General features: G+C 35.1%; 1 protein-coding gene across 1 annotated transcript; it reads right to left on the minus strand.

The window, feature by feature from the left end:
* Positions 1–7,080: 7,080 nt before the first annotated feature.
* Positions 7,081–11,877, minus strand: LOC107767512 (uncharacterized). Its single transcript, XM_016586545.2, has 9 exons — positions 11,559–11,877; positions 10,407–10,576; positions 9,574–9,755; positions 9,198–9,482; positions 9,048–9,106; positions 8,924–8,960; positions 8,763–8,834; positions 8,039–8,354; positions 7,081–7,744 (listed from the first exon to the last, which is right to left on the minus strand). Exons 1-9 carry the CDS (start codon positions 11,662–11,664, stop codon positions 7,364–7,366), a joined length of 1,608 nt encoding a protein of 535 aa, XP_016442031.2. The 5' UTR covers positions 11,665–11,877; the 3' UTR covers positions 7,081–7,363.
* Positions 11,878–12,450: the final 573 nt, after the last annotated feature.

Here is a 12,450-nt window from a genome sequence, read left to right on the forward strand (position 1 = left end):
CCCACTTCACACCAGTGTCAAAGTCATAGCAATAAAATTACTCTCCGTTTCAGATTAGATGAGGTACTTTCCTTTTTATTATATCCCAAAATAAATAACATATTTCTAAATTTAGAAATAATTTAACTTTAAACTCTTTATTTTACCTATTTTACACTTAATGAGAAGTTTTTATAACCACACAAATATCATGACCCCACAAAGTTTTTACCCCTTAAACTTTTAAGACCACAAATTTTAAATTTTTTTTTTTTAAAATTTCGTGCCGAGTCAAACTATATAATCTAAATTGAAACAGAGAGAGTGTATATTATTTTCATAACTAATCCTTTTAAAATAAACCTTATTTTATACTTTTATTTTTCTCTATATGTCTCGATAAACTACTAAACAATTGAAAGGTAAAATATGGTTTACAAAAAGTTAAACGGAAATATTCATCAAATTAAACTAACAAATAATTAAAAGCTACTCCTAAATTTACTAAAAGTGATAAAAAAATATATTCCAAAATAAATTTCTCATAAACTAATTCGAACACTCAACCTTAACTTAAATTGTTTTTCCAATTTATTTTCAAAAAAAAATAATTCACTTGAAATATAGAAACCACATCCTAATTCTTTTCGTGGGGTAAATAACTTTTTTTTTTTTATTCTCCTCCCCTTTAATTCCTCTTTTATCCTCATTTATTGGAACTATTGATCTTTTAGTGACTCGAATCTGCCCTCTTGTCTGGGTAAATAACTTCACTTGAAGAGTCAATTGTGCTATCCTATGTATGTAAGTTGGATAACTTTATCATTTTTAGTTGGTAATGAATCCAATAATTGATGGTTAATTCCAACTTATTATGCTTCTTTACAGCAGTAACACTAGGGATTCTCCTGTTAGATTATTTAGTATATTCGTGATGCCATATTCGCAACAGATGACGACATTTTCGAGAAACCATTCCACTCTTTTTTCACCTTACCTTTCTGCTTTATGGAATTAGTATGGTGATTTGTGGAGTATTTCCTTTGCTAGTTAATTAATTTAATAATGAATTTAGTTTTTGTACATTGATAATATAAATAGTTTTACAATATCAATGTAAAATCACCTATTGTAGCATATTGCCAACCTTATTTTCAAGGTTATAATAAACTGTTGTTGTTGAACTCATTCGTAATTTTGGATAAGAAGGTGATTTTTTTCTCCCTTTAATTTTGAAAAACGGTCAATTCTTTTTCCTAATTTAACCTGGATGCTATAGCTTTTGGTTGTGACTTGTGTGGTACAACATAAAGTGCTCATATCCAAAGTTTAGGCTTATCCAATACTCCTTTTTCTCTTTGGGATGTGGGGTTTGAATTTTAAGCACTACCAATGCAACTTACATCCGATATTTTCCTTGAATTTAGGCTTTAGGGGTAGGGGAGACCATACTAGAATTGGACATTTCTGTTAGTAATGCTCAAAAAGGCTAAAAACAAAATCAAAGATGGGAGACCTAATCCTGACCCACTGACCACCTATGTCTTGTCCTGCCAGCTTACAGAATTTCTTCAAGTTTCTACTTTACTACCATAAGTGAAGATAATTAAAAAGGCATTAATTACTACTAGCTACCAAAAGAAGAAAAAGTTGAAAAAGTTATATAGAGGACAAGGCTACGTGACTGTTGTTGTATTAGGACATTAGTGTTAACAGGTGAATCTAGAGATAATCAGACATTGACATGATCGAACCCTAAGACTGAGAGATATTTGGGAGAAAAATGTGAAGAGTATTATTTCCAAAATGAATTATTTTTCTAATACATTGTAAGAGGTCTCATATGTACGCCATACAATTAGGCCGTTCAATTAATGGGCCAAAATAAGAATAACATAATTATAGATGGGCATTGACTACTTAGCACTACTAACTTCAGGTCCAACAAATAGGAGCTAGTAGTTTTTTTTCTTCCTGTTGCAATGCCACAGAGTAGTCCTCTTCGGCCCATGGTTTTAACTTCTTGTGTGCTATGCTAAGTAGTTAGGAGGTCGTAGTTTGTGTTACTGCTGCGCTTAATTATAATCTAAGCTAGTACAATTTTATCTTTAAAAAATCTGACCTATATCAGTAAATCTGAAAATAAATGTGAAAATACTATCAACAAAGGTTGTGGTTAGGAAGTAAGAAGTATCCATCGATCCTTAACTAAAAGTTAAGTAGTACTCTATCGTGTTTAGTAGGAACTTTTCGGCTCGATTCCAAATTAATCGTACTCCTAAAGTTGAACAGTTTGTGTCCTCAATCATCATCATACTCAAGAGTCAAGAGTAAAGAAAACCAAACAATTGTCAACATGAAAATTTTGATCTATCTTGAAAATTCACAAAAGCACTTTCAAAGCTTATACATCTGCATTTTAAAGTTGTTGGAGAAAAAGAAAACAAGAGAAGGAGAGTGACCTAAAAAAGGTGAATAAAATAAAAATACTGAGCCTGGGCTTGGTGGCGTCTCAAATGGAACAATATATTAAGGGGTGGTATGTGGGCCGGGCCCGGTCCTAAGTGGGCTTTGCGGGTCCGGTCCTAAGTGGGCCGGTCCTAGGCGGGACGGTCCTAAGCGGTCCTGGGCTTCGCGGGCTTCTCGTTGGAACCGGTCCGGGACCACAAACTAGCGGTCTCGTGTTAAGTGGGTCGGTCACGGTCCAAAGCGGGTCCTAAGCGGGCCCAAACGGTCCTAACTTATTTTTATATAAGTTAGAGAAAAAAAATGGTAATAAAAATATCTAAGGCAATTCTTAGTAAATTATATTATAGAATTGTCACCTAAATTTTGTAGCAATATGGAATATTTCTAAAAATCTACAAGCATTTTAACATTAGCTCAATCCGCATTTGTAAGGTGCTCATCAATCCAATGACTGGTAACAGTAAGGTAATCACAGTCATTACCACTTCTACTAATATCAGTTGTAATAGCAACACGACAATTTATATGAGTAAATAAATAGCGCAAATATTGTTCATATTCATGTTTATATTTATAAATATCACTCTTTACGGTTGTGCGAGGAAAACCTTTATAAGTAGGATTATAAACTTTTTTAATATAATGCACAAAGTGAGGGTTAAAAGAAAAACTATAGGGTAAGCACATAACAGTAACCATTTTTGTCAATTCTTCCCGATCTTTTTTTGGATCATAATATAAAATACCACCGGTAACAGTGTTAATTCCCGGTTGAAATTGATTTGACCCGGTACTAAGGTCAGCCTGACTAGGTGCACTTGTCCCCTCGGCCAAAGCTTTCATACGAAAATATCTAGCTTTATCTTGAGGGTGTAGCAATATGTGTCTAGTCAAACTTCCCGTCCCCCACCTCCCCGACTTCCAACATATTTAAAAACTAACTCTTTGCCACAAGTTTTACACTTAGCCCTATTTTTTCTCTTAGTTGAGTAAAAAATAGCCAAATAAGAGATGTTTCTGCCCGTTTAGAAGGTTGTCTAGAAAAAGTAGAGGCAGTAACAGGAGGGTCAGACGGGGGATCATTTGGATTATTATTAATTGGGTTAACTTCAGGAGCAAGACTAATGGGTGTATCGTCATCCGGTTGTATTTTATCAAAATCTATTTCTTCATCATCATTTTCATCAATAGTTGGATTACCATAAAGAGCATTCATATATTCATGATTTAATTGTTCACCGGGTGTAATATTATGGCAAAATTAATTTTTGGTAAATTGTAATAAACTATTATCGCTATCAAGAATAGCAGGTGTCGGACGGGTAACAGGTTTCGGCCGGGGAGCTGGGGGAAGTGGAGGAGGAACAGATTGGCCACTAGATTTACCACTCTTTGATTTTTCCTTATTTTTACTAAACATTATTTTAAGGGAATAAGTCATCTTAATTAATCAAGCAAAGTAAATAAAACAAACAAAATTATAATATTAAAACTTAAGAGTTGGAATGAGTTTACCGAATTGACGAACAACTTGTTGAAAAATAATTATCGTTGAAGACTTGAAGACTTCAATTCACCAACTTCACAATTTTGCACAAATTGTAATAATTAAGTAAGCAATTATAGAAGAATATTAGAGAGAGATTGAGAGAGATTGATGATTTTGTGAGAAAAATGAAAGAATGAGGGGGTATTTATAGTTGAAAATAGGAAAAAAATGTAATTATAAAAAGTTTGGGGGGTTAAATGGCTATTTTGAAAATAGCTGGCAGACCAAACGACTAGTTTTTAAATGGTCAAACGGTCAATTTTTTTTTTTTAAAAAATTATCTTTTGGGCCCGTTTAAGACCGCTTGAACCGGCCCACTTCTGAGCCAGTCCCGGTCTCGCGGGCCTCCCCTATGAGACCGGCCCACCACCCCACGGTCCCGGTCCTATCCGGTTAGGACCGTTTAGGCCTACCGCCCATGTGGACTTGCGGTCCTGGGCCGGTCCCGATCCTAACCGGCCCACATGCCACCCCTAAATATATATATATAGCAGGGATATATTGAATCAGTAGGTGTGACCATACCCCTTATATTCTGCAATGGAATTATATAGCTAGAGTTGGAATTCTTAAAAAAGAATATGTACATATATATTAAATTCACAGTCATTATTGTCACAAAGAAATATACTAGTACTAGTAGTAGTAGATATATTGGTGTACTTCAGATCCAGTTAATTACACAAAGAATTAAAAAGACAAGAGAAAATTATTAAAGAGGGGTGGGATCAAGATTCAAGGGACAGGCAGCCGATTATTGTGATTCTTTGTAATTCTCTTTTGATGATGGTTTGTTGGCTTGATAATAACGTGCATAAGGAAGGCGCTCACCTTTGACATGTCCGTTGTAGTATTCATTTCCATGTGAGGTTGATGTGCCCATCAAATTTTGTAGTAAATTAATTACCAAAAAAAAACTTTGTATTAAATTGTTGTGGCTGGTTGGGGAGCAAAGGCATGTTCTACTACTAGTCGCTTTTCTTGACATTGCCATGGGACTTCTCTTAATTTTACTATGATATACTTCTGTTGTTAACAGAGCCTAGCTTTAATTCTTTGTCATGCGGTTTACTGAATCTTAGCCTTTGGCTTTAAGGTAAACATCTATAGAATAGTCACAAGTTGGGGTGGGTGGGGGAAGGCGTGTACTCTTTCCGGTCTATTTTAATTGATTTTTTGGCCATAATATTTGATTTTTTTAGATATTAAGAAGGAACTAACTTCTTTTTTCTTTCAAAGTTACCTTTGGAGTGAAAAGTTTAGTAGTATTTGTTATATTTCAAATGAACAAAATAAAGTTAGTATAGTCAATTTTATTGTTAATTAACACTAAAAGATAGATTTCTTAATATGTGTAAAAACAACCAAAAAAAAATAATTAAAGTGGACCGGAGTGAGTACTTATTTGTCTATTTTGAATATTAGTTTAGGACTGCATTTAGGGGGGGGGGGGGGGGGGGGAATGTACATGGTCGAGAGAGGGTTCAATTGAGCTACTTTAGTAATAAAATTATATCTATAAATAGACTAGCAATACATAGTTTAATATATATTTAAGTATTGTTGAATTTTATTGACATAAGAAAGGTCCTATAATGGCAGAGTTGAAAAGTAGGGAGTCCGTTGTTCTTATGTGAAATTTTCCCTTTACATTGCTTTAAGTTACAAACAAATACTAGTTTTAGTACACTTAGTCTTATAATGGAGTAATAAATGGGGATTTAGTGAATAGTCATGAAAATGATTAGAATTCACATCATAAACTATTCAATAATCCAACAGGTAAAAATTAAAAACACAATGAGTTAAGCTTAGACATGAAGACTGACCAGCGCAATTATAAAATATAGGCACCAACTAATAATTAACTTTCCCTGTACTTAATGCGTAAATTATGGCTGGATATAACGCTCCAATTAATCCATCAGAAACGATGCGTCCTTGTGAATTTGCTGTTTAATCCAAAATAATGGTCACAATAATAATTAAGACAATTATAGATCTAGGCCAGGCCATTTACGTGCTTCTTCCCTCCATTTGTCCATTCAAATTAAAGCATATATAGACCTCAAATACGGCTAAGATTGTTAAAGGATTTTCAAAACATAGCTTTACACACCTTCATAGTTCTTGATTTTTTTCACATTTTCCCTCCCTCAGAACCACCCTAAAAAAAAGGACAGACACAAGATGTGTAATACTGAAGCTTGTCTTAAAAATAAAAAATCCTTGCCGCTTAGCAGGGAGATAGCACACAGAATCACCGTTTGTCACCCTAAGCATATGGACCATGCAGTAGAAAATCCAACAGAATAGCGATTTCTTCGACTTTCATGCATGAATGCCCACCCCTAGTATTGAGTTAATGTCTTGTGCATTTTACCCAAAATAATTTTTACACTATCAGTTTAAATAGGGTAACTCTCCATACGAAATTTGATATGAGAATCTGAAAATAGAGTAATAACCTACTATATCCGGTCAAATTTCATCTATAGCATATAATGTGTATAACTTAAACTCTATACTATAGTATACTACTCATTTAGAAGACGTAATGTAAGTTTTCAAAGCATTGTACTTACCTGCTTGGCGTACAGTGCTGTTCAAATGTATCTGCCGCCTTTATAGGAGAAACAGAATATTGACCTTGTCCCTGGAACAAACTACTTACCTCTAGGTATATATATGTATTATGATTCACGTTGGAAGAACTTAGCTTCCCTTTAATTTCATAATTTCAGATCAGCTATAGTAGCTTACCACGGGCTTCCTGGTAACCTATTTTGGTCGGACTCTCCGAAAATGTCGCCGGACACATGTCGGATTCTCCAAAAGTAGTGTATTTTTAGAGAATCCGACACGGGTACGACGGTATTTTGGACAGTTCGCATAACATAGCTGGTAACTAACTAGCTGCTCAGGCTTGAAAATGCTCTAAAATTTCAAAATGATTCACTCTAGGGTAATCTCTTCCATCCTGCCGACGTATCAGTAATTAATATATACCTCGATTGTAAGGCCAACACCACTGTTTGGTCACAAGAAATTAAAGCAATAAAACCATCCATATAATGAATCAATAAACATAAACGTGAGGGGCGTTATGTAAGCACAAAATTTGATGTCCATATCTGTATACACACAACAATCTGCATCAGTCCTAGTATCAATCAATTGTGTATGAACAACTTCTAGCAATCCCTACAAGTCCCCTAATCGACTTGTCATAGACAAACATGAAAGAGACTTTACGTATTCTCATGTCGTACTTAAAAGCATGCAACACTGCATACATAATCTGGTATTAGCCATACTATATACATAGGAAAATAAAAGAACGTCAAGGTCCAACTAACTGAAAAATCACCCTTGGCTTTTCCCTGCGTAAGATTCTTGACCAGATGTAGCATCAACGAGTTTGGTATACTTGCGGTGACGCCTCTCTCTTGCATATAGTACCCAACAAATGAGTGACAGCATTACTGCAGCTGAGACTAGAGCTAAACCAATGTAGACCCACTTACTATATCGTGTCAAATCAGGACAATGTTCATCATGAATGACACTGACAGTGTCTCGAAGGAAAGTGCAGTCAAGTAATTCGCTAAGGAAAGGCCCAGAATGATACAGGCCGTTGCTAACGTTAACTACAGCAGTCATTTGGTTGTACATATCAGGGGTCAGACGGCCCACGGTGGAGCACACATTACTTGCTGAAACTTGGCAGACATAATTCCTCCAAACCTGCATTAATAGAATTGGAAGTTACTGAAGCTGTTTCTCCTACCATTCTGCGCAAGCAGCAGAAAAAGAAGCAAATAATCCATAGGAAATGGAATCCCAATTAAGGCTAATTCCTTAATTCGAGCTGTAATATTAGGTTTCTGAAACATGGACATGGTGTCTGACATAATCGAAAAGAACTTATTTTATGTCATTTTTAACACACCATAAGCGCCACCTAGTAAACGAGAAACTTCTCAAAAAGTTCTCTTTGAGCATTTATCTTCATAGTTTAGTGAAAAATTGTTCATATACCTGTGTAGCATTGCTAAGTTCCACCTCACCACTTGCACATTTCCGGTCTGTCTTGTCCGAATTAAATGGATTACAGAGGTTAGGGACCAATGGACCAGATTGGTTGTAACCGACACCTGAAGGCGGATCAATGTTTGAAACGTTGGTGATGATCCTGTTAGCCACTCCAACCAATTGGTAGGTGACCTCTTTGCTCTGAGACAATGTTTCTTGGGCAGTAGCAGTGTCCACACAAGGGATTATATCATCAAGTGCCGTATGAGCTGTTGGGTTTTTTGCCCAATCATTCATGGCCACGCATGTGTCCCCCGTTGCACTTAGATAGACAAAAACTATTGTCAGAAATTTTGAAGTATATAGTAACTGAGCAAGCAAAAAAAGAAGCTCACGGTATTAAAGAAAAATCAGTTTGTACGTTGAAGAATTATGAACCAGAAAGAACAGAAGAATGCATTTTCGTGATAGAGTTTTAAAGATCTATGTTCCAATATTGAAAGAAAAGATTTGTTTCTAAAAAATCCGTATATGTTAAAGACAGGACTATACACAAGTAAGGAGCTTCAGAACATAAAGTTAATATCTAGTAGAGGCAGCACAGCAGCCGTATTGATTTATTAATGCGTAAAAGATGTATAGTTTTCCTCTTTCAATTTGTCTTTTCTATCTTTTATTTTGTTGAAGCCCGGATAAGACAGATATAACAGGACAATTTGATAGAACTTACTTGTGAAGAACAAGAAATGCACCACATAAGATAAAGGTGACTGCAACGAGTATCCAGCCTACAATGACTAGGCTGCAAACAACAACATTCCCTTAGACTTCCAAAAAGATAATAGGTTCCTTGTTATCAAGAGAAGTATCTGTTCCAGTAATAAGACCTACATGTATACGAGAACCTGCAGGCCAAGTATAGAGAACACTGCAGCAGATTTTCAAACAAGCGTGAGGAAAGATCAGTACCAGTCAATGTGTACTACTATTAACTTTGAAAGACCAGAAAACTTACAGAAACCAAGTGCAGCTAAACCAAGCATTACAGCGGCAACAATGATGAGAACTCGCCTCCTGCAGTACATACCAAGAAGGCAATGAGTGAGACATCACAAAGTTCAATATAGTTCACAGGACTTAAATGAATTAGCCAAGAAGTGCTTACACCAAGTCTAATATCATCATGATATCCTTCTTGTTCTTCTCAGTTTCTGTTTCAAGAGTTTCAGCGGCCGAGCTAATCTTGGTGTCAACCCTGTCAATGTTGTTTTGAACATCTTGAGGTAGAAAGATTTGATTAACTCCAGTGTGCTTGGCAACAGCCAGAATGTTTGACACATTCCTTAAACTGTCAACCGTTTCTCCTGCTTGTTGCACAACATAATCCAATGTATGTTTTGTACCGTCATGAAATTTCCCTTGTCCAGTATACAGAACAGCAGCACCAACTCTGTGAGGTACCAAGGCAGACATAAGTGATAAAGGCATATACAATTAATCTTTTTGTAATGAAAAAGAGATGATAGAGATAGAGTGATTACATTGCAGCGATGGTGAATGCCGTGAGAAAAATAAGTGAAAGTGCATAAGCAGTTCGAGAGTAACCATAACGTCCTCTCCGGCAGCAACAACAACAGACACAAACTAGGAGCAGGCAAATGGCACATGCCACAAACCAGAATAAAGCAATGATGAAAAGAGGGGCACCAGTATAAGAAACTGACTGTGTCAAGAAAAGATTTTTATCAGATAGTCACTACGTCGTCAATCATATAAGCTGAAAAGAATGAAGAGATGACTGAAAACGAGGCATATTGGCATATATATGCTAAGAAGACCAGAAAACACATGAGAGAGACCATCCTGAGAAATTCTACACATTTTGTTTGAGTGAAGTTAACAATCAGATAGAAGCTGACAACAAATCTAAGAAAGTGAAAATCCTTATGGCGTTTACAACTAGAAATTCATCTTAAGTGAAATCCATTTCCAGAAGTAAAAAAGTAAAGAGAACTCCTATTAAAAGCCAGCTATGGGTATAAAGCCAAGAAGTTGGAATATACCAGTCTCTGAAGAGTTTAGAGTAAAACCAATGTGACACGGTACAAGGATGTTATAACTAAGAATTATTGGCACTACTCTCTCTCTCTCTCTCTCTCTCATTCATTTCTTATCAGAACTCTTCACCCACCCAAAAATACACAATCACGTTTTAATTGGTAATGCATATAACAATCACTAAAACACCAAAAGCAATGTTAAAAAGAACCATAACAAAAATTAAATATGAAGATTTTAAAACGAAATAATAACCAAATTTCCAACAGAAAAAGGAACAGTATAAATGGGATTAAGGGCTAAAAAGAGAACTTACAGCCCAATAATGACTGTTACTGATGTTCCATCCACCAGTATAGTAACTCCGATCTTCAAGTGGATCTCTTCTATGTGTTCTTTCAGCAGCCAATACTAAAGATGAATTTCCAGTACCATTGCTTTCTGCCAGAAACCTTTTACTTCCATAAATTGGCTCACTGACTACACCTACACACAACAAACAGGGAAGGAAAATCAGAATAATCCTATGTAAGCGGCCCCCATTTAGTAAAAAGATTACAACTTTGAGGAAAAAACAAGAAGAATTCTAGGTAATTAGCAACCCCATTTAGTAAAAGAATACAACTTTGAGGGATAACAAAAATAATCCTAGGTAATTAGCGACCCCCGTTTAGTAAAAGAATACATCTTTGAGGAAAAAACAAGAATAATCCTAAGGTACTTAGCAACCCCATTTAGTAAAAGATTATAAGTTTGAGGAAAAACAAGAATACTTCTAGGTAATTAGCGACCCCATTTAGTAAAAGAATACAACTTTGAGGAAAAAACAAGAAGAATTCTAGTTAATTAGCAACCCCATTTAGTAAAAGAATACAACTTTGAGGAAAAAACAAGAAGAATTCTAGGTAATTAGCAACCCCATTTAGTAAAAGAATACAACTTTGAGGGATAACAAAAATAACCCTAGGTAATTAGCGACCCCCGTTTAGTAAAAGAATACAACTTTGAGGAAAAAACAAGAATAACCCTAAGGTACTTAGCAACCCCATTTAGTAAAAGATTATAAGTTTAAGGAAAAACAAGAATACTTCTAGGTAATTAGCGACCCCATTTAGTAAAAGAATACAACTTTGAGGAAAAAACAAGAAGAATTCTAGGTAATTAGCAACCCCATTTAGTAAAAGAATACAACTTAGAGGGATAACAAAAATAATCCTAGGTAATTAGCGACCCCCGTTTAGTAAAAGATTACAACTATGAGGAAAAAAACAAGAATAATCCTAAGGTACTTAGCAACCCCATTTAGTAAAAGATTACAAGTTTGAGGAAAAACAAGAATACTTCTAGGTAATTAGCGACACCATTTAGTAAAAGAATACAACTTTGAGGAAAAAACAAGAATAATCCTAGGTAATTAGCAACCCCATTTAGTAAAAGATTACAACTTTGAGGAAAAACAATGGCTTACCGTCAACCAGAGAAGTCCCATTAACAAAAGAAAACGAGAGTGTAGATACTAAGAGAAAGCAAAGTGCAACCATAAGAGGAACTTGGTTCAGTTTTGTGTGTGACATGACTGTCTTAATTTCTGAGGCACAAGTTTTCAACTTTGGAGAGAATTGTTTTGAGTTTTTTCTTGTGATAAACGGCTATCCAGTATTACAAGAATGTGGTCCTTGTAAAGGAAGCCGAAAAGGTAATCATTTACCTAGTCAGGATAACATTTATACTAAAAACAATAGTGGAAAGACGTGTGAGAAGCTGGTGGTGGACTTCTTCCATTCCGTATTTTGGTTGGTTTTCACGACAGTTGTTATTGTTATATAATACTCTATACACGGTTTATAGTGCATCGCCAGTTTAAAAAAAAAACAAATCTAACATAAAAAAGGTCTGTATTATAATTTTTTACTAGCATGGCTGCACATTCTATTCACCAAAATTCAAATATATGAGAATACTTTTTTACTTATGTTATTAAACTCGAGATTTCATAATTCTCATTCTCCTACGATCTACGTTGGCCACTATGCTACAAAAACTCTATATTATACATATGATTGGTTTCTGTTTTTAAAATCTACTTTACTAATACAACTCTATACTAGTCTTGAACCAAATGTTATGTGCATGAGGAACTTTTCAAAGGTCTATTGTAAAATGGATAAAATAATGTCATTTTTCTTTTAAATTGTTGATTGATAAAACTCAAGATATTTATGTAATCAGTATATGGACATCTTATGTTAAGGACTTACTCTGTTGACTGTTCATTGTCCAGATAACGGCTAGTTAGCTATTGCACAATCTCAAACTTTATTGCTGTCGTTATCATTTTTTGGTTAACTTCAATGCATCCA

Source organism: Nicotiana tabacum, chromosome 4, assembly GCF_000715075.1.
Source record: "Nicotiana tabacum cultivar K326 chromosome 4, ASM71507v2, whole genome shotgun sequence".
Lineage (NCBI taxonomy): Eukaryota > Viridiplantae > Streptophyta > Magnoliopsida > Solanales > Solanaceae > Nicotiana > Nicotiana tabacum.